General features: G+C 39.0%; 1 protein-coding gene across 4 annotated transcripts; it reads right to left on the reverse strand.

Moving 5' to 3' along the window:
• Positions 1–204: 204 nt before the first annotated feature.
• On the reverse strand, positions 205–23,202 carry slc12a8 (solute carrier family 12 member 8). 4 transcript variants are annotated; one of them, XM_085135281.1, is made up of 14 exons: positions 21,086–23,202; positions 19,401–19,538; positions 19,140–19,286; positions 17,050–17,241; positions 16,686–16,917; positions 11,156–11,269; positions 10,875–10,962; positions 9,017–9,104; positions 7,869–8,015; positions 4,910–5,570; positions 4,731–4,813; positions 4,519–4,636; positions 2,614–2,674; positions 205–2,340 (listed from the first exon to the last, which is right to left on the reverse strand). In XM_085135281.1, the coding sequence occupies exons 2-14, from the start codon at positions 19,530–19,532 to the stop codon at positions 2,169–2,171; spliced, it is 2,235 nt and encodes a 744-aa protein (XP_084991407.1). In that variant the 5' UTR covers positions 19,533–19,538; positions 21,086–23,202; the 3' UTR covers positions 205–2,168. The 4 variants fall into 4 exon arrangements, with proteins under 4 accessions (XP_084991407.1, XP_084991406.1, XP_084991405.1 ...); XM_085135280.1 differs by lacking the exon at positions 21,086–23,202 and adding an exon at positions 20,914–21,079; XM_085135279.1 differs by lacking the exon at positions 21,086–23,202 and adding an exon at positions 20,429–21,079 and having other exon boundaries at positions 205–2,337.
• Between the last annotated feature and the right edge of the window lie 85 nt (positions 23,203–23,287).

The following is a 23,287-nucleotide window of genomic DNA, read 5'->3' on the forward strand; positions in this document are numbered from 1 at the left end:
AGAGAAACATGCATAAATTTGTCTTGACACATAACTGATTGTAAACATAATCAGCCTCTCAAACCAGTGCTGTGCAACACACATTGTTGGAACTTTTGCTTCAGTGACTTTGGTGGTTGGTGCAAACAAAGCAAGCAAACAAATGAAAGATTGTAATTTAATGCACTTTCACCAAACCACATTATTATTATTTTTTATCTTCTGCAGACATTTTGCTCTAATCTCATTCCTGTATGACACAAAGCCCAAACATCCTGTAGGTCCTAAAGTGAGTAGAGTTTAGTCCTGTCTCCATCGTGTATTTAATTCCCACTGCTCACATTTCAAGTCATTGTGCCTCAACTGAAAGACACTAACTTTTCCAACCGAACAGGGTTTCTTCTTAGTCACTGCAAAGGCACAAAGCACACCAACCCTTCTACAGCTCAGCCCAGTGATAAGAAAATAAGTAATCAGTAGGTTTACAGGCTTGTATGCCTGCTGTCGGGCTGTTGCTTTCACAGAAACAGGATAAGAGGAAGTGGTTTTCACAGCTTTGCTCAAACACTGACTCTTGAACTTTGTGATACTTGCAGATCATACTTGTAACTGAAAAAAAACACCCCAAAAACATTTAGCATGCATTTAATTCACACCATATAGTGTCTTCAAAGGTTTTTGTTTCTTTCTTCTTTTTTTTTTTAACCAGGAGAGCTGTTAAAGTGCTTTACACACATGGGGGAAAAAACTCATTATTTGATACTTTCAGATATGCTATGAACACATTATACAGACTTGGAATTCAAGTATTTTTAGTCCTATTGTCACAGGTGTATAACACCAAGCACCTATCCATGCAGTCTACCTTTAAAAACATTTTTTTCAAAAAAACTGATTGTAAAGAGCTCTCTGAATTTGAGTATGGTAGCGTAATAGATATCACTATCACAACAAGTACTTTGTAAAATGTCTCAATATTATTATTGCAAAGCAAAAGCATTTAGGAGCTAAAACAATTCAGGCACATAGTGGTAGACCATGCAAGGTAAGAGCAGGGTTACTGCGTTCTGAGGTGTGAAGGGCATGAAAGCTGCCGACGCCTTACAGACTCAGTGACTGCAGAGCTCCGAACTTCCTCTGGCATTAACATCAGCACAAAAACTGTGCACCGAGAGCTTCGTGGCATGGGTTACTAAGGCCGAGCAAGATCCTGTAGATATAATGTATAAGTGGTCCAGTACTTTTGTCCAGATAGAATACATTAAAACAAAGTTATTGCTTATGATTTTTGATTATTATGTGCAAAAAGATATGGAGACGCAAATCCCATTTGTGGTTGCGCCAGGAAGAGCATCCAGCGTAAAGCTGTCAAATCAAAACACGTGGAGCTAATCACTGTGGCAATCCCTTATGAGAAGGGAGCAGCTGAAATTAGCTTTAGGTTTGATTGGAAATAGATCGGCATTTATAGAAGACTTTTGCAGTTTTACAGCCCACACAGCTCCTTGTTCTGTGTATGCAGCAAAATGATAGAGATATTCTATCAATGAGCTGTAGTGAGTGTAAAGTACTTTGCTGTGCTCTGCTGGGTTAGCAGCATCAGAGTTCGTGACAACAACAGACTGAAAAAAGTGATTGTGGATTATCAATCATCCTCACCAACCTCTGGACCACTAACTGGACAGGTTAGTGGGGCAGAGATTAGTTTTTCATTATCATCATCATTATTATTATTATTATTTCAACAGCTGTGAGAAAAAAAGTCCCATATATAAGATAAAGTATTTGTCATCTATAAACTATACACTATGTTTTAAAAGTTTTGCATCTTAAAAGGCCATTTTAGAGTAATGGAACGGCAAAAAAAAAAAAAAAAAACAGTTAAAAATTAAAGTTAAAGTTGAAGTTTATATTAAGAGGAAATAATAAATCTCTGCATTTGTCTGTTTGCATGAAAACTTGCACATTTTAGCTATCGCCTTTCTCTGATGTATCTTACTCTTCCACATAACCTTTGGGCAAAGCTTTGATTTCCTTGAACCACCACAGGAAAACAATTCGAGCCACTGAGATTCTTAACATGTGAGCAGTATTCTGCCCGTAGTGCAACATGAGACACCGTTTGAGGCAGAAAATGTGGTATTCAGGCTGTCAGCTGCGACGCACAACTGAGGCAGTGTTTAATTCGGTCAGTGAAATGGTGGTTGGACCATATTGTCGGCCCTGATGAACGACGATTGATGATAGCGGTGACGAGAGGCAAAGTCAGCATTTTCCTCCGTCAGCTGCTTGGTTTTCAGCCCCAGAGTCCCAGACAAAGAGGGCGTCACTACGATCTCATCCCGGGGTGATCCTTTTCTACTGAAAGAGAAGAATACACAGAAAAATTAATTTCAGGCGTAACGATGTAGAAAATAATCAAAAACTGAAATCAACACCATTTACAGTTTAAAACTTATGAGGTTTGGGATTTCATTGCAATTTTATAATGAAAGCACTGTCGGATTATGATTCAGCCATAGAAATAACTCTTAGCAAATTAAACTCACATATAAAACTCAAATTGCCTTCTTTATTATTTAATAGACATCAATGATGCAAGATTTTTCAGTGCATAAATAAAATCATAAATACCTGCAAATGCTACTCAGTGTTGATTTGAACCACGTGAAAAAGCTGAACTGAGCTGCAATTCCTGCAAATGAATCAAAATCCAAACCGTTATGTTTCTACCAGGAAGAAATACATAATTTTCTGCTGTAATAATTTTGCATTCAATGTTGCTAAAATTTTACACTTTTTTCTGCTGTGAGTATCTGAAGCTCTGCCACTACACAGGAGGTAGTAACTGCGCTGTGGCATTGGCAACATCTCCATTTCTGGAACAAATGTCTGACATTTAACTTGACCTGACACTTGTTTGACGCTTGTGTTCAAAAATGTCGTGAGTCAGACGGCTGAGGCACGTACTGATGTGGTGAGTTTATTGCACAGATGCAGGGTGTCACATCCAGCTATTCAAGAAATCCTAAGCCACAACAGCTGCCAGGCAAAGAGGCTGCAAGTGAACCTCCCAGCCGACTATGCTACTGGGTCACGTAACGACATATGGTATGGTAACCAAATCTAAATCAGTAAATGTGAGATTGCAGTTTAGGAAGGATTTGGTTGCACATAATGAAATAAAAGTCAACGATCGAATGACACACAATCCCCCCAAAAAATAATTAAATAAATACAGGATCAGCAAGTTGGGTTTTGTAACACATTACTTATAGATTGCTTTTACTTTAGATAAATGGAAATTATTTCAATGCTTCACTTCCTTTAAAGAGTGACATAAGTCTTTAAATAAAACTACAGTTTTAAAATATTTTTAAAAAATATTTCAAAGGCCTTATTAAACAACTCAAGATACAGGAAAAGTTATTTGGTTCCCTTTAAATCAGCTTATTCTTACTATTCTTCCAGTATGTACACTGCTCAAAAAAAAATTAAAGGAAAACTTTTTAATCAGAGTATAGCATCAAGTCTGCTAAACGTCTGGGATATTGATCAGGTCAGTTAAGTAGCAGAGGGCGTTGTTAACCAGTTTCAGCTGCTTTGGTGTTAATGAAATTAAAAGGAGGAGCACTAGAGGGTTTTTTTTCCACGTTTTGAATTTGTCACCACTGACAGCATGACGTGATACCTGGAGAGATTGCCCAGTCCAGCTCCTCCAGGATCGCAAAGGGCTCACTATGTCTCCCAGCACAGTCTCAAGAGCATAAAGGAGATTTCAGAATACAGGCAGTTACTATAGGAGAGCTGAACAGGGCTGTAGAAGATCCTTAACCAATCAGTAGGACTGGTATGTATTTTTTGTGCAAGATGAGCACTGCCAGAGCCCTACAAAATGACCTCCAGCAGGCCATTATTGTGAATGTCTCTGACCAAACAATCAGAAAGAGACTTTACGAGGGTGGCCTAAGGAGTCGACATCCTCTAGTGTACCCTGTGTTCAGTGTCTGGCACTCTGGAGACCAATTAGCAATTGTCATAGAATACCAGAATTGGCAGAACCACCAGTCGAGCCCTGTGTTTTTCATAGTGAAAGCAAATTCTGCCTGAACACGTGACAGACATGAAAGACTCTGGAGAAGTTGTGGAGAACATTATGTTTGCCTGTAGCATCATTTAGCCAGAGGGGTTGGATGGTGGGTCAGTGATAGTCTAGGGAAGTACGTATGGAGGAACACAAAAATGTCTACACGCTAGCATTGTCACCCTAACTGCCATTAGGTATCAAGATTAAATCCTTTTTTTCCACTTTGGTGTCTTTTGTTCTTTTTGTGCTTTGTTTTCCTCATACGACTCATTATGCTTGTATTCATGTTGATTTTTTAATAATACAATAATTTATAATTTTAGTCTATGAAGTGCTCAAAAAAGCACTTTAATCTCTGAAGTTTCAAGATCAAGTACAAAGATTAAGTGGAGATGAATTTATCCTGAATCCACTTAGTTCTTCTAAAAAGAAAATATACGTGTGGAAATCACCTCTTGGTAGTCCAGGACTTGTTTTCCCGATGTAGAAGAAGAGCAGCAAGGCAAATATTATGTTTGTTAAGGCATAAACCCATTGAATAACAAACATAATCAATATGGAGCTCAATGCCTGAAAGAAAACAAAGGATATGTTCACATTATTCCAAAAATATCAAGAAAGTCATGAGAACAAAATATTGTACAGCAAATAATGTCTGTCATACCCCAATGAGAGCGATCCAGCGGTTACAAAACTTTGCATAGAAGGAATTGTGCTTGGGTTGGTGTTCTGCTTTACCTCCAGTGCCTGAAAGATTTAAGAAAGGGTCAAACAGGTAGGTAGCTTCTATGATACAGTATATACCTTAATCTATTCTAATGTTTGATAGGTAAATCTGATCACCTGTGCTGTAATTGTGAGTCTCAGCAGGCAAATCCTGCTCAACGTGACCAACATTTGTATAGCCCATGATTTGAGGCTCCTCTCCAGCCTTGAGCTCTCCCCCTCCACCTGGCTCCTGGTCTTCCTCTGCTAGTGAAGCAGAACTTGTCCCCTCTTCTTTCTCTTCTGAGGAAACACCGGAGTTCGAGTCCAAACCAAAGCTGTCCATTAGCTTCTGCTTAGCAGTAGCCTTTCTGTTCTTGGATGTGTTGTTCATGTCTTGCATGCAGGAAGTCTTCTCAGCTCCAGAGTCCACATTTGAAACAGGTGGAAATATCTGGTCCATGTCCCTAGTGAACTCCAGCAGAGTGCCTTTACTCTGCGGACTCCCGCCATCACTGCCATAGTTTGGAAGATTGGCTTGAATCAGTGACGTACTGCTGTGCCTGGTGGACCTGCGCTGGTTTCTCTTGCCCAATATGGCGGTGTCCCTCTTATCTTTATTGTGAAGGTGGGAGGTCATGGCCACGCTGAAGTAGGAGTAGTCGACAAAGCTGTAGGTGAGCATGAAGTTGATGGTGACGATGGGCGCCAGTACGTTAACTTGGCCGATGAAAATGAAGGCCATCGTCACCAGGCTCGTCAGAAAGATAGCCGCCACCGGGGTCTTGTTTGGGCCTTTCTGTCAGGGGGAAAAGGTCACACAATATTAGCAATTCCTGTTACAATGTACCAAATGCACGTATTGTGTGCCTCTAACTCAACACATTTTGTGTGACAAAGAAAAATGTCTTATTCTTCCTGGGATTTTGTACATTTGCCACAGCTAACCCTTTGCCAAGTAAAATCGATGTTAGTTTTGAGCAAAGGGGGGAAAACACCAATCCAGAGGAACAGAGACACAATGAAAATGAACATAAAGCTGAATCTGAGTAAATTAAAACCCCGATGAGTGATCTTTTCCTGCTGTTGTCCACTGAGTTTTCAAAAGTTCATGTTCAGTGTTTGATTTACCAACAAGTAACAATCAGATGATTACTTATTCATGTTGCTGACAAATGTAAGCTTTATAGCTTGAAAAATGTGGGTTGTATTGAGTAAATAATAAAAAAAAAAAAAATCCATTACACAAAATCTTCCAATGACTTCATCTGGACTTCTTCTGGCCAGTCTGACATGAGATAGCTGTGACGCCCATGAGAAAGCTATTTCGACTTTTAGAAAGGTTCTGGTGCTATTTTTCCATGAGTATGCCTACATTACATTTAATTAAATCAAACACACACAGCATAAATAAAGAATATGTTTGCGTTTACAACTTAAATGGTGTTCAGCATTCACAGTTAAATGAATGGAATAAAACAATGCCCCCAACAATAATCGCTTTTCTCAAAATGGAAAAATGGCTTTAACATGTGGTTTGTTAACTAGTTTGCTTTTATTTCCCAGGTCCTATCTCACTGTTTAAGGAGCACTGCTGTGTGCTGGAGGGCCTCCAGAGCATACAGCGGAGCAGGGCCCTGCCCGTCTCCCTTCCTGCGTTTGTTCTGGGGCTTTGATTTGGGCCAAGATGTCTAGGGCCTCATTCCAGCCTGCTGAGAGAGGTCAGATACTGCTGCCATCCAGAGAAGTCTGAGGAAAACTGGGGTGGAAGAGGTCAGGTTGTTAACGTGACTATGTGTGCATGTGTTTTGCAGCAATGTGTCGTAACTCTTTGATGCAATAAAGTCAGTCCACTCACTTCTGTGGAGTGCTTGCTCTATAATTAGGCAGACCTGTGACCGTGTCCTTCTGAATCCATACACCACAGCCCCCTTTAGAGCCAGACTTAGATGGATGTTATTCTGCATGTAAGTGAATTTAGTAGTTGATGAATACACCTCAGCAGTGTTGGTCAAGTTACTTGAAAAAAGTAATCAGTAACTAATTACTGATTACTTCCCAAAAAAGTAATCCCGTTATTTTACTGATTACTTATTTTAAGTAATTAATTACTTAGTTACTTAGTTACTTTTTAAAAACACAATTTACAACATGAATCGGTGATAAATAGATCTTTCAGCCCAATTCTACTTTTTCTGCATAATCCATCATACAAAATGTAATCAAATGGAAAAGTATCTTTTTTTAACTTGTTTTATTAGTTTTAATCTTTTAACTTTATGCATCAAGCAAAAATTAAATTATATGCACCATTCTCTGACTTGAGTAAATTAGTTTAACATTTAAACCTATTTTCTACACATTACAGCACATTAAATAAAATATTTTTTGTGTTTACACTCACTCTTTCAAATAGATGCAAGTAAAACACAGCAGAAAATAAATAAAGTCAAAGACTAGCGGTCCTTTTGCTCTATTTTCACCTGTAAAGCAGGAGTAGGGTAGGCGGAGGTTTACCCTGGTGCAGGTGTGCCGCAGCAGCCAGTGGAAGGATCCGCGAGTTTCTCTGTGAATTTCCCATTACGTCGTAGTGCACTCGGTGCTTGTTTAGGGTTTGTTTTTTTTTCGCTGTAAAAAGAAGTTTTCTTCCCACGCACAACGGACACTAATGTTTTTGTCAGTTTTTATGGAGTCAAACTCAAAGTAAGGTCAGTACTTCCACGCTTTAAACGCTGCATGCTCATACTCTCTCCCGCACTCAATATATTATCCATTGTTGATCTGCACACAGCTGTTGTCACGAACGTCGCACTTGCGTACGTCACTGTCATGAGACATTCTCGCAAAAAAAAAAAATCACGGTTTTAGTAACGCAGCGTTCCTACGGGAAAGTAACGGTAATCTAATTACCGTTTTTGCAATAGTAATCCCTTACTTTACTTGTTACTTGAAAAAAGTAATCAGATTACAGTAACGCATTACAAGTAAAGCGTTACTGCCCATCTCTGTACCTCAGTAATATCAATTGACATCAAAAACACTCTAGCTAATAGTTTTCAGTTCACACATTCCTCCCTTCATGGCTCTATCCACCCACCCCTCTTCCCAGAAAGGCCAGACAGGGAATGACCCTCTCCTGGGCGATGCACTGAAGGATCCTGGGTGCTCCATACAGGCCGCCCATGCAGGAAGCCAAGGAGGAGATGTAGAGGCCCAGCAGAAAGAGGAAACCCACCAAGGAGACCTGGAGGAAGAAGGAAAACAAACAGAGGGTGAAAAAGGATGGGGTGGGGATGAGAGCTCACAACAGCTACGCCCAATCCAGTTCCGCTACAGCCAGCCCCTTATAAAAACAATGAGAAATCACCACTGATGGGCAAGTCAAGGACTTGGTCAAAGCAACATCTAATGGTTGTATTTTATTAAAACATCTAACTCATGTGCGATCATTTTATAATGAATTTGAGATATTTACCATTTTGCAGTAATGCTATGCTGAATGTATGCTACACCAAGAGACAAATGATCAGTTTATTTGTTTGGAGCTGGGCAACACTTTCTGAAGACAATTTATGCATTGATTTCTCATTCCCTGTCCTCAAAACAAAACACTGTATATGACCGATTTGTTAGAAGTGCACAGTGCACAAGGCATCAAAGGCCTATTAAAGCTGTATAGTGGAGGCTTTGGCGAAACACATGTTATTGCAACAGGGAAGACAAGAGAAGACTTTGCTTCTTTTGGTCAGACAATGCCAAACCACCAACTGCACATATGACAGCGGCATGGCTCTGTGGAAAAAGAGGTGCTAAACGGGGGGGATCTGCATGCCCAACATATTCCTATCCTGAAAAACCTGAAATATTAAGCTGCACATTTTCTACATAAAGCAAGAATAAGAATATAAATCTTTCAGTACTATAGCAAGTGGTCCTCCCAGTTCTGAAACAGTTATGGTTGATAGAGTAGACAACACATTGGAAATCCTCCCCCGACTTTTGAAAATTATTGCTGCCCCCCCCCCCCCCCCCCCAAAAAAAAAACAATACACTTCCAAGTCTAATTTATAATTGTTTCAACATATGAATATAACCCCTACGTTGCTATGCAGTATTATATAGTCAGAACACAAACTAACCACACCACTAATATAGTGAGACACCATGGGAAGTCCCCTTACCGCTCCCCTTTTGTTGGAAGGCCCCCCCTCACAAAGCCGAATGGAAACACAGAGAGGAGTTTACCTTTTCAGCTATCAAGAAGTCACAGCGTAGAGCTTCTCTGGTGCAGATGGCCCCCAGGAGAAAGACAAAGACCAGATACAGGAACCACCTGTGGGTCACCAAAAGTACAGCACAGAATTACTATTAACAACTATTGAGTCACAACAAGTGAATGTCTGATAGCGATGTGTTTTTAGAGTGGGTTACTTTTGTTTTCCAGTGAATGAAAAAGAAAAACCCACTCAGTGTACCGAGAAAACCACAAGAGTAAAATCTAAACATATAGGATTAAACCTTTCAATCCTATCACCTATCCTATAACCTATCAATCCACCGAATCTAACAAAGGTTTATCCTGTACTTTCTATTTCTTAATGTACAATCACTGTAGTCATAGTTAATCTAGTTTAAGTATTGCGTACTGTGGTGTGTAAATTTTTCTATTGTTTTTGTATGTAACTATACAGTGCCATTAAAGAGTATTTCTCACCCCTTCCTGAGTTGTTGCTTTTTTCACATTTATCAAATCTCAGTGTTTCAGATCATCAAACACGTTTTAATATTAGAAAAAGATAACCAAAGTAAATACAAATTGCAGTTTTTAAATGATGATTGTATTTATTAAGAGGAAAAAGCGAGCCAAACCTACCTGGCTGTGTGTGCAAAAAATAATTGTCCCTCCTCTTAAATCAAGAATTACCTGTGATTAACCACATTTTTTGGAAAGTTGAAATCAAATTCAATAGGCAAAATGAATTAGATTAAAAGATCTCAAAAAGCAGCACATCATGCCACGAGCTAAAGAAACTCAAGAACAAATGAGAAACAAAGTCGCCGACATCTGTTCATCCAGAAAGAGTTTCAAAGTCATTTTATAAAGCTGCCTGTGGTTCTCCGGTGAACCACAGAGAGAGCCGTTATCCACAACTGTAGAAAACTGAGAACAGTGGTGCATCTTCCCAGAAGAGGCGGACCTACTACAATTACTCTGAGATCTCATCATGACTCATCCAGGTGGTCATAAAACAACCCAGAACACCATCTAAAAAACTTCAGGCCTCACTCGCCTAGTTATGGTCAGTGTTTATGATTCAATCTCCAAGACTTTGGAGAAAAATTTCTGTGGACTGATGAAAACAAAAGTATAACATTTTGGGTTTGAGTCGCCTTTCCCATGACCATAAGCCAAACACGGCGGTGGTAGTGTGATGGTTTGGTGCTGCTTTATTGTTTCAGGACCTGGATGACTTCTGTAGTTCATCATTCCATGAATTGTGCTCTCTACCAGAAAATCCTGAAGGAGAATGTCCGGCCATCAGTTCGTCAGTTTGTGCACTAAACACACGCACTTGTGTTAGGCAGCAGGACAATGATCCAAAACACACCAGCAAGTTCACCTTCTTAATGTCGCACAAGACAAAAATGAAAGCTGTGGAAAGGTCTGCCCAAAGTTCTGACTTATATCCAATTGAAATGCTTTGACATGACCTTATACAATCCATCTGTACCAAAAAGCCCTCCAATGTTGTTGAATCACAGCAGTTCTGCAAAAAAGAGTGGGACAAAATTCTTCCACAGTGATATCAAAGACTCACTGCCAGTTATCACAAATGCTTGATTGCAGTTATTGCAACTAAGGATGACGCAACCAACTATTAGGTTTAGGGGGAAATTACTTTTTCACAAAGGGCAGGTAGGATTGAACTGCATACATATTTACTCGGGTTATTTTTGCCTAATGTTAAACTTTGTTTGATGATCTAAAACATTTAAATGTGAATTTGATAGATATGGAAAAAACAAGAACTCGTGCAGAGGGTAAATACTGTTTGACAGCACTGTATAGATATGTTTTAGTGGATTTGGGGTGTTGTCGTACGAGGTGAAGACAGCTGCTAGTGTTCCCACGGGGATGTTGTGCTCAGGTCGCTGAAGGTCTGAGCTCATGTTGAAGCCTGCCATAACCCCTACAACATACACAAAGATGGGCAAACCACAAATGTACACAAGGTGCTTGTCAATGCAAACTTCATTTTTATATTGCATATGAAGCAAAGAATGATAAGCAGGATTTGAATGTTTGCATGCTTTTCCTATTCTGAGATTTTCTTTTTGTGTGAAATACAGAAATCTAAAAGAAGTTGTTGAGGATCTACTCACCTGTAGCAGCAGGGAAGAAAACCCCAAATACTGTAAAGAAGTTTTCCCCAGTGGTATAATCTGGCATAGTGTTGCTGCTGAGCAGCCCAGCTGAATAACCAATGAAACCATGCTCTGAAAGTGGAGACAAACTTACATAAAGCACATCAATACAGAAAGGCATGTGAGAATCACCAGCATTTCTTCACTGAGTAAACAGTTGTGAACATTAAATGATGATGAAGGAGGAAGAAACTATGCAAACTCCATTAGCTACAGGTATGAAAATTAGTTTCAGGTCTTTCTTTAGACATGAAAAGTCAGCTCTCTGTTAGGCTTTTACTTATGTATCAATATTTTAGGCAACAAACACACAATCCCAGGCTGTAAATGACTCATAACAAGAATACTTAACTTTATATCTTATGTAACATTCATCTGTTTGAAATCAGTTCATGAAGGGACACATAGCAGTTCCACCTGGAATAATGATGGTTATTTCTCTAGTGCATAAGGGAATAAACTGGTTTAAAAAATAAAGAAGAAGAAACATTTGCTTCTTTAACATGGGCTTATTAATAGATTTTGTGTTTAAGGAATAATTATAATAATGAGTTTCTATTTCTCACTTCCTACCCAACAAATGTTGCAGTCTAGTCCAATCTTAAAATGTTTTTAGCTGCTACATAGGGCCAGCAGTTACCTTATGATTTTAAAACACATCACCCTCACAAATTGATTAATGTGTTCTTAGATTAATAAGCAGTCACCATATTTGGCCTTTTCCTACTTTTTAAGCTACGCTTTGTGCAGAAAATTAGATCAACTGTATAAGAAATCACAGCATACAGAAAGAAAAAACATACAGCACTATATACCAGGTGTTTGAACAGTACAGAATTACATCTGCATAGTCATTAGAGCCCTTCATAACTCAACAACATCTGCATCATAGTCAGCAATATAACAGCAAGTAAATAAATGCTGCAAAGTCTATTTCAGTCAAAATAAATGGCAACAACAACTGGTGACACTTTTCAAATCTACAGACTAAAGACATGCCGGGATGGCTCTAGGTGAGGTCAGTTTGCTGAATGTGTGAAGGGGGGCATTTAAACTACGCAGTCTGAAGGACCCGCCTATGTTACAAAACCGGACATTTCCCCCTTGGTTATCTTGTGATGGGAAAGAATGTGTTCTCTCAGATTAATGACATGTTTATCCAAAAGGAAGTTACCACCCTTTTCAGAAGCTCAGCAGCTTCCAAGTTTGGGAGAAAGAATGAAAGTGAGCAAGAGAGGGAGGCAGGGAGCGGGAGGAAAGAGCGAGAAAGGGAGAGACACATAGGGAGAGACACATAGTGAGAGAGAGAGAGAGCGAGAGAGAGCGAGAGAGAAAAGAATGCTTATTTTTTTCCTTTTGTTTTACAAAAGGCCAAAAGAAAAGGCCTGGATACACTCTCTGTTCCAGCTTTGTATGATCTCTAGCATATGTGTTTAATGAGGTCAAAAAAGCTCAAACTCCTGTTCACTTTGTGACCCACTAGGATCGCCCTCTATCCAAACAATCATGATCTAACAAATCCAGGGCAGCCAGTGTCAAACTGCATCAAGAGCACCCCACCCATATTACAACATCATAGTCCAACATCCAAGTGGGCTCAACTCTGCCAGCTCTCACGGCTAAGCCCTCCAAGTACTTATTTTGGAGCATTCACATATTCATTACACTTTAATATAAAATCCTTATATGTACTACATTCACTGCAAATTGTCCCCTCATTTTCTCAAGGAATAATAACAATGATAGGCTGGCAAAGATTTGTGTTGGGCCCTGTTGCAAACTACACCTCGTTTTAAAAACTACAGCATCATAGGACTTCACACAAGATCCAGAAACCCCGTTTAAGCCATGGTGTATTACTTTCATTGCATTGGCAGTGTGTTTGAGATCATTGTCAAGTTGCCAAGCAGAAGCTTTACAGAAGGTGGATCAAAATCTGATGGTACTTTTCTGCATTCGTTAATTATGTATCTACAAGATCCTCAACACCACTACCTGAAATAAAGACCCAAACTGACAGAGCCTCCTCTGTGTAGACACTCACTCGGCTGTAGACACTCACTGTTGTTCATCTCTCCTGACGTCCTCCATACATGCCAATAATGATTTCAACCAAAGATTTCAAATTTGGATTCAGGTTTCACACATAAATCCAGTTCTTGTGCAATTTTGCATACTTTAGCCTTTCTTCCCCATTTCTTTTCCTTAAAAAAATGACTTCTTGACAGCTGCCCTTCCACTGAAACCATTTCCTACAAGGTCCATGTTAAATCATTCTTCTGAAAATGGTCAGGTACAAGGACTGGACTAAATATGAGTGAAAAAGCAATGAATTGTCTGAAGAACAACTCTAAAAGTCCTTTAGAAAACCTGGAGAACTATTTCTCAAGACCATCCACCTATTTATCCATAAGAGGTGACTCAAGACTTTTGCATAGTATTGTAAAAGTAATATTAAAATGTGTATGAAGGAAACGTCTACAATATATAATATTATACCCCGGAGCTTTCCCAGTTTCCAAATAAGTAAAGTCATCTAATTACCATAATTAACTGACAAACTTGATTGCTTGCTTTATGTGGGGCCTTCTTTATGAAGTTTGCAGCGTGCAAGCAACCATTATTACCCCTAATATTTATCCATCAAAGAATCCAATGTAAGTGCTTCCTATATGATCCTGAATCAGAAGGTAACTCCCACTAGGCTGATGATCCTTTTTAATACACAGCTAGAAGACTTGTCCTGACACGTCTTCAATTTGATCCATAGCATTTTGTAGAGATGTAGAGTTTTATAAGCCTATTTACTATGTTTCCAGCTCGAGCTAAGGCAAGAATGTCTTCATTCCAGTTTACTTATTCTGTATTGAGCAAGTTTACAGGCAGAGTGGGCCTCATTTCTGAGTTAACCATGCCTCTGAATGTGTAGTTAGATTACATGAACATCTGAGGCCTCTCCCTCAGTCTGAATGACCTCTTACACTCCCACACTTACATAAATTGCCGTGCATGTTGCATAGGCTGTGAGTTTACAGAGGTGGAGCAGGTCCTGCTGGGATGATCGAGAACTATATATTATAGTAAGGATCACAGGGAGAGATGATGTGGCGGTCTCTGGAGTAGCAGCAGACTTCAGATCTCAGTTCCGGCTCTCTCTCTTTGTCATTTTCCAAAAATGTGGGTGAGTCTGGTTAACACCCTAAACCCCAGACCCAAGGAGCACATTATGGCTTCCTTTTCTGTGGGGAATAGACTTCAAGTATAAGGACAGGGTGAGGCGTGTCAGAGCGTAATTCAACGATGCACCACAATCAGAAGGGTTTGTGGTTAAACTGTTTGGTTGCAGAGACAATACATGGGCGGCATTACTGTCAGAATAATTTACTGCGCTTACAGACTTGTGAACTATTCAGGACTGTGTTACATGCTGCAGTTATGCAACACTTTAATTTTAACTCCAACTGTTACAGTGCTGCAAAAAGGACATGTTGCAATCCACTTCTATGACATTTTAGTGAATGGGAAAACCAGGTTTGTAAGTCAAGAGTTCATATACATAGATACTTAAATAGATAGAAACACTCCTAAATTCATCTTAATGATTACTAACAATTAACATGGGATGGTCAAAGCCAGCACCCAATATCTGTGATTTTTGTTGCTAGGGATAAAAGTTAGTGAAACATTACAGGGGCAAAACATTAGAATTAAAACCAACTCTGCAATTTTCTGCTGATTGACAATCTGTGAACTCTAAACTTTGCCTTTCTGATCATGACAGAGGTGGAAAATACTGATTGCAGTGTTTACAATGGCAATATCTGCCAAACATATTAGCAATCATGTCCATAGAAAGTGAAATTTTGATGGAATATGTGGTTAACCAGACATGCCTAAGCTGTGATAAAGCTATACAATGGTGTGTGAAAATTGGGGACATGTTATCAAACTATGACCACATGCTTTTGGCGGTGGCTCCTTTCCTCCAGGATGTGTCTCAGTGTTCAGTGAGTTCATGCTAATCTGGGCCGTTTCAGCTAGCATGGAGACCTGCTGGTCCTCTGCCAACCATTAGGTCACCAAAACACACACAGAGCTGCTCTTAATTGGAAAAATCTGGAGTGGTCATTATGGCTGGTTGTACAGATCTCAAGGGCTGAAAACTGGTCTCTACCAAGTGTGCTTTAAACAAGACTGGGAGTTGGGAGGTGTAGAGCAGTAGGCAGTCTGGTTTTAATTTCACCTGAAGTAGTCGAGCTAAATCCAACAAAAACTAACAAGACAGGTAAGGTAATCTCTCTGTTTTTAAAAAATGTATCAATGTTTTATCATGTGTGTAAGAACTCTTGGGTCTTGTGTGAAATGTGTTGTTCAAAGACTGATTTGACTCCTGGAACACTTTTTTCTTCCTACTCGGCAGGAAGTTGATAATCAGTGAGAACAGGAAATGTAGGGAAGGACTTCCTGGAGGTCAACAAAAAAATACCCCCTCCACTGCACCCAAAAAAATTACTCACAATAATAATAAAATTAAAAAAATAATAAATTCAAACTTAAAATCTCAAAATACAACATAACAATACACATTAACTAATCGCTAAAATGTGAAAGAAATAAACAGGTTAATGGACAGAGGAAGGTAAGTAGTATTCTGAGTAAAATAAGTGATACTGCAGCTACACCTACTGACTAAAACAGGTCACAACAGGTTCCCACACTCCTTCCATCACACGACCTCTTTGGAAGTCCCCCCCCCCAAACAAATACAGCATAATAAAGTATTGGTATTTATAACTGGAAAGCCTTATACAAAACACTAGTGTTTCCTGCAACATGAGCCAGGCTTCTCTTTATATTCTACTAGAGATCTGATACTCAAACACTCAAAGAGTCAAAGACAGCTTCAGCTCTAGATGTTTTGTGTACTAATTCTTTTTAAACCTTTAAAGCCTGAATCATCACATAATTGCCAGAAAATTCTGAATTTATTGAGCTATTTAACAAATTTCTTTAAAAATAATTAATTACATTTTAATTTCCACATATGACTTTTAGTCTGCATTGTATTTCCTGCATCTGGCATTTTTTCAAATTGCTTAAAAATGTATTGTGCAATTTATTTAGGTGTTTTTCAGGGTGGGGGAAAAAGGACACTGATGATGTAAGAGTCTCAAAAACTCACAAAAAATTGTATGTATCAAATATTATACAGTAGGTGTTTATTAACAGCAAACAATACTTAAAAGCCATGTTGGACTCTTACAGAAATTAAGAGTCAAATTAAAGACTCCACTACAACTACTTCTGACCAGCAGCCATCCTAGCCTCCTAATTTTCACACAAATCTTCCTAATGCATGAAAAAATGTAACTATAACTGTGACTGTCTCTCTCGTCTTTGATACAGTAACCGATTGTTGATTTTTTTGTTTCTCGTTTTCATAGTGACAGTTGTTCTGTTGAAAATGTGTCTCTGTCCCCAGCCTTACCTGGGTCAAGGTGTGTGAATGTGCCAATGACAAAGTCCAGGGTAGAGATGGCCAGAACAGCCAGGAGGAGCAGCTGAAGTCTGACAATCCACTTGACACCAGCCAAGTTGATTCCAAGCAGACCTAGCAGCACTGCTGCTGACATGCAGCGCACTGCCCACTGAGTCTGAAGACCCAGCAGTTCTGCCACTGACTCGGAGAACCCCGTGATGTACATCGCCCCAGCGACGCACTGCAGAGTGGTAGAGAGCATTAATAGTGACACGAGATAGAAGGAAGGAAATTCAGTTTGTGCATTCCATGATTTTCTTAAGGGATAAAATATTACAAACAAACAATTTTAGTGGTGTCCAAATTTACTCACCTGCCCAAACACATAAAGGAGGCCAACAGTGCCCCCGACCCTTCCCCCTAGGATGGTAGAGATCATGGAGTAGATTCCTCCACTCCCAACACCACAGTGTTCAGACACTCCGATTCCTGACATAACTGTCACTAAAGCAACCAACACAACCATGGAGACGAGAACCATCCCAAGCAGCACTCCTGTGTTCCCCTGAATAATGTTAGGAAACAGCAAAGATCCAAAGTACTGAGTGATCACTGCACAAACTACACCACAATATGCATCTGCAGTTCTGAACTGGGTATATTTGGGCCAATATACCACCTGTATTGTACACATCTTCTGCACATGACATCCTGCTCTGTTTAGTGCTTTGTATTCAGTTCATTTAAATAATCCTGTCTTCACCTTTTTCTCCATTCTCTCGCATTTTTTTTAAATCACTCCTCTTTTCTCCTCCTTGTATTTGTTTACAATTTTCTATCTAATAGAAAAAAAAAGAGACATGCAGATGCTATACAGGTGTGGTGGACCAGCAGGTGAATTAGGACCATCAACACACTGACACTTTTTTTTTTTAATTTGGTCAGACATTTTTGATAAGATGCGTCTCTCTCTGAAAGAGAAACCCTGTTTTCCACACAGCAAACTATATTTTAGCTGTCAAGCTAAGGCCAAACGGATGTAGCAATTACAATCACTGGGTCTCTTTGTAGCTGTGTCCTGTGATGACACATAGCTATTACAGTGTTCTGGATCAATTGTCATGATGACACATACTTAACTATATGTGAAGCTAAAAACGGTGCTAAAAAATGTGGATGAGCTGAAAGCAGAAAGCCAAACATGAAGCTAAGCCATTATAAAGTATAAAAATGAAAACATACAAAATAAAATTTGGTGATTAGTGATTTCTTTTTGACCCTTTAGTCTGCTACTACAGTGCTGTGAAAAGCATTTACCCTCTTCCTAGATGTCTGTTTTTTTGCATATTTGTCACACTTAAATGTTTCACATAATCAGATAAATTTTAATAATAGACGGTGGTTACTGGAGCATTATGGCATAATCTTTGGCATAATCTAAAGAAACTCAAGAACAGATGAGAAACCAAGTCACTGACCTCTGTAAGTCTTATGGAGTGAATTTGGGACTCCAGTGGAACCACGGTCAAAGCAATTATCCACAAAGACAGATAATTTGGATATTTGGATCAGTGGTATACCGTGTCAGGAGGGGCCAGCTGACCACAATTAGTCTAAGAGAGCATCAATGATTCATCCAAGAGGTCACAAAAGAACCCAGAACAACATTTAAAGAACTGCCTCACTTGCCTCTGTTAAGGTAAATAAGAAAAAAACTGGGCAAAAAATGGCATCCATGAAGAGTTTCAAGGAGAAAACCATAGCCGAGCAATAAAACCACAAAGGCTCGTCTTGTGCTTGCCAGAAAAAATCTTGATGGAAAAATATTCTGCGGACTGATAAGGCAAAAGCGGAACTCTTTGGAAAGTTTGAGTCCTGTTACATCTGATGTCAAAATAACACAGCATTTCATAAAAACAACCTCATACCAACAGTCAAAGATAGTGGTGGTAGGTGATTCATGCTTTAGCATGTCCGGTAATGCTTGAAAACATTCAGGGCAGCTGAATTAAAACAATTCTGCAAAGAAGGCTGAGACAACAATTCCTCTGTAGTGATGCCAAATACTTATTGCCAGTTATCACAAATGCTTGATTGCAGTTCTTGCTACCAAGGATGGCACAACCAGTTATTAGGTTTAGGGGAAATTACTTTATCACAAAGGGCCATGAGGAAAAAAAACCCTTAAGAACTGCATTTATTTTCACCCAGGTATTTTGTGTGAGCTGAAATATTTGAACATGACAAATAGCAAAAATAAGAAATCAGGAAGTGAAAAATCATTTTTCACTGCAGTGTATCCACCATGCACGGTTATTAGACTCATATTTAAAGCCCCATTATGGCAGTTGCATTTAAAAGAATTCAGCCTTTTAGCATTTTATTAGTGTGGGGAGAGTTTAAAGTGGGTTAGCTGTTCAATTACCTACAATACACAAAGTGAAAGATAGTCTGTTTACTAACCACCAGGTAGCCAGTACGCAGGAACAGAACCACACCAAAGATGTTGATCATGCAGGTGGTGAAGACTCCATCCCAGGTGCCAAAAAGCACCGGCTCCCACACAAATACTTTGATCCTCCACCAAGGCTGATTAGACTGCTGAAAACCCTAAACACAGAAATACAGCCGTAGCAGCACTGGCTTATCTGAAGTCACTTTAACAACAGCCTGCAATGATCCTAAAAATTGTTTCATTTGAGCTGACACACTGCCACATCTTGCCTTTGCATCTTCATGGAACAGATCTTGAACATGTGTGTTTGCTTTAGTATCAGATTCTCCCTTCAACAGGCCTGTCTCAGCTCTTTCCTGCTCACAGGTGTACACTGTCCAACCGGCTGGCAGGGTTTCCATTGCAGCCTGGAGAGTTACAGTGTTTATATTTACAGGCTGGATGTAAAACAACAAAATAAAATCTGCATTTTAATATTGAAAAACTTTTTTGATCACATACTACTAGAGTCACTCTAAAAGACATATAGTGTACCAAAAATAATGGTCTTAGTGAGTTACTGGATGCTAGAGGTACAGTGCTTAACAAATGTATTACATCACCACCCAATGTAAGTTCTGTGCCCTAAAATAACAATATTGGTAAGAACCAAAAATCAGTTTCAATAATGGTTAACCCATCTGCATTTTTAAAGCTAAAATATCATTATAATGTTATCCATGAGTTTTGAAATTTACAAATTTTCCAATTTACAGTTAATTCCCGGCACTCCTGAATAAAAAAAAAAGTTTAAAGGTTTAAAGTAGAGGATTTCACATCTGGGAAAAAAAAAGTCAATACAGTTTGTTTTAAATAACAATATATTTTTAAATTTAAACACGTTTGTGACAGATTTGTCAAAAATTCTAATTTATATTTTAGAACATCTCTGTCTTAAACGTGTATTTTATAAGAAGTAATCCCCCGAGAAGACAAAAAAACCCAGCCCAAAACAGAAAATACCCCCCAAACATATTTTACATAATGATGTACTATCACGTATATGATTTTTCCTCGGCAAATATCGTAAAGTCTAGACTTAAAACTAGAAAAAGGAATAAGAGGATAAAACATGTATAATATCCCAATTAAAACATCCGATAAAACTGAATTTCCTTCTTACTTACTAGTCTAATACATTTCCGTTCAGAAACTACTGAGAAATTGAAATATCACAGCATGTTACTGGGTAATTCTGGCATGCCGCATTCAAAACACCCATAATTGTGAAGATATGTAATCTATGATTGGAGCATACGGTTTTCTCTGGCATAGTAAACAGTACGGTAGCACAGGCATTTGTAGCGGTCGTCTTGGAAAGAATAGCACTGTTTATCCTGGTTAAACAGCAACAGGTGCAGCTTGAGGACACCCGGATGCAGCAGGGTGTGCTCCTCTGCGATGCGACAGACAGTAAATAGTTGTTAGCATCACTGCTTTTACCTCAGAGGTTTCTGTTTCCAATAAACGAAGAATTCTAACAAACATGTGAATTCATTGTTTCCTAGTTAGAAAACAAAATGTTGAAATGAATGATAACAATAATAATAGTTATGTTTATGGAAAGACGGCATATCAGAAAGTGTAATCAATTTAAAAGTTCAAAATAAGCTCCTGGTGATATACGCCATTATGAAAACCGAGGTGTGCTCTAGTCTTAAAATTGGCAGTTTTCTCAATAGAGTTTGGTGTGAGTCTCCTTTCAAACAGCTTCTTAGCTAGATTAACTCAGCGACACCTTACCTTTCACAATCTCATTTCATCCACTGCTTGTAATTTTTTTTTAAAAAATTAAAGAAAAATAAATCCATTCCACTTTCCCACTTTTCTTTAAATCCTCTCAGTATGACAACGTGTTCGTCATATGGATACGTCAGCTGCCAGCAGGCAGCTTAGGCATGCGCTTACTGCTCACCTTTCCGGGATGTGTTGGAGCATTTGCACAAGGATCTCGTGTTTGCTTTGGCAAGTCCTGCGGCAGGTAATGCTAGTAATGATTAGCTGAAAAATGCATCCACATGGATTTGATCCTTTTTATGGAGTTATTTCCTGAAACGCGTTTGAATTTCAGACTGTGGGGATGTTTTCTGAGTCTTATTCCAGTCAATAAGTTACCAATCAGATCAGAAAACACATCAGTCTAAACACATATTCAAAAATAAATAAATAAGAGAAAACAAAACTTGGAAGAGTTTCCCTGTACAATGACACAATGAAAATATTTTACATTCTCATAGTTTAAGATGATTATGCCAAGCATTGGTATGGCCATCTTTCATCACAGTCTGAACTCTCTTAGGCAAACTTTGTTGTAATTTCTTTTAATAACCTTCAGGAATAGTTCTCCGGGATTCTTAAAGGACATTAAAAGCTCTTCTTTGGATGTTGGCTGGCTCTCTGTGATCTTGGGACGCCAGTCCAATTTGTCATCCAAGTATTCTTTTACTGCATGAAGACTGTGTTTTGGATCATTGCCATGGTGAGAAATAAAGTCATTACCAATCAGCTGTTTCCCATTAAAGATCAAAGTCCCCAACACTACTGGCTGAAATCCTGCCAGGGCAGAGCCTCCATTGCATCTCACAGATGGCTATATACACTTTTTTACCTTTCTCCTGGCCCTCTCTACACATACTGACGATGATTTGAACCAAGAATTTAATATCTGGGTTCATCACTACATCACCCTTTCCCTCCAGTTTCCTCTTTCTTAAAATATGGCTTCCTGACAGCCACCCTTCCACCGAGACAACAACTGAAGGACCAGATGAATCTCTCAGGTCCTGTGTCAGATCTTTTCTGGATCCCACATTTTAAGGAATATCATTCTTGGTGTTTTTATGCCAGTCTGTGTTAGCTTTGGGCTGTTTAGTAGATTCGGCTAAAGAAATGTTTTTGGGCCAGACTGCTAATATTAAAGTGCCTAAAGATATAATTTAAACACACTTCTTTGCTCAGTTTTCTGTTATATGTAGACGCAACACTGGTTCATCCTTTGAGTTAGGTGCCTTTTTATGCTTAAATAGAGTATAAAAGTAGACATGCCCAGAGAACTTTCAGAAAGTCTGGAGAACACCCGCTAAACACCACTTTAAAAATTACAAGAAAGACAGGCTAAATGGAAGCAAAATATAACGAAATGAGGGGTAGCTGAAGGTTTTCCCACAGTACTGTATGGTAGCAGGAAAGCGCAGGTGTATTTGATAGCTGCATTTCACTTGGGGGGAGGTCCTGTTGTTGTGCATGCTGGTTGACCTTCATGGTTTACTGGGCTGTGATAAAGGCTTACAGTGTTTGGACAAACAGTTTGTCAGAAAATTAAGACCGAACTATTCTGATATACGTTTTTCCACATATTTTTCCACAATAAACATCAACAGTTCTTTTTCCAACGCTCTCCAATGTGAGAATTCTATGCTTTGCACTTTTATATCACTGTAAACTGAATATATCTTCAGGTTTTGGACCTGCTGAAAAAGATGTCACCGTGTACCAGGATATGGTGAAAGATTTTCAATTTGTTACTGTACGAGTGTGTACCTATGAAAACAGTCTTCTGCAGCACTTCTACTCTCCTCGAATTCCCCTAACACACCATAACAAATATCCCAGCGTCTCTTTATGTCTTTTCTGGCTGCTTTCCCGCAGGACACACATTTACCCACCCACACTCAGTTTCACCAGCAGCTGCACGCCTTCTGTACATCAACAACAATTCAAGATCACATGCTGTGAATTATTTATTTATAAGGACATGACACACAACAATCAAAAACAATTTAATCAGATTGCTTACAAATCATTGTATATTGCAAAAGTCTAATCATATGGGTTACTTGACTGAAAATAATCAGCTACAATTAAAGCTGCACATTATCCATAAAACAAGTTCACTTGACCCAACAAGTCAGAGACCATGCAGAATAAACCTAACGTAAGACCAACCTTACTGTGAAGCAGTAGGCTTCCTTGTCAGATTCTTTAAAATCAAGAAAAAGTTCAGATTCCCATCTGTACTTGAAAAACCTTGACACAAACGACTTATACAGAGATAAATGAGGGTAGCGAGAAAGACTGCATATGATATACTGTACATATCAGTGCTTTAAATGACATG

Source organism: Neolamprologus multifasciatus, chromosome 16 (genome assembly GCF_963576455.1).
Source record: "Neolamprologus multifasciatus chromosome 16, fNeoMul1.2, whole genome shotgun sequence".
Taxonomy (NCBI): Eukaryota; Metazoa; Chordata; class Actinopteri; order Cichliformes; family Cichlidae; genus Neolamprologus; species Neolamprologus multifasciatus.

Excerpts from the sequence above, each read along its gene's own strand:
- slc12a8 (XM_085135278.1), bottom strand. Across the intron at positions 8,016-9,016 it reads ACTTCTTGATAGCTGAAAAG|GTCTCCTTGGTGGGTTTCCT; the intron begins GTAAACTCCTCT and ends TTCTTCCTCCAG. Across the intron at positions 5,571-7,868 it reads TGGCCTTTCTGGGAAGAGGG|AAAGGCCCAAACAAGACCCC; the intron begins GTGGGTGGATAG and ends TCCCCCTGACAG.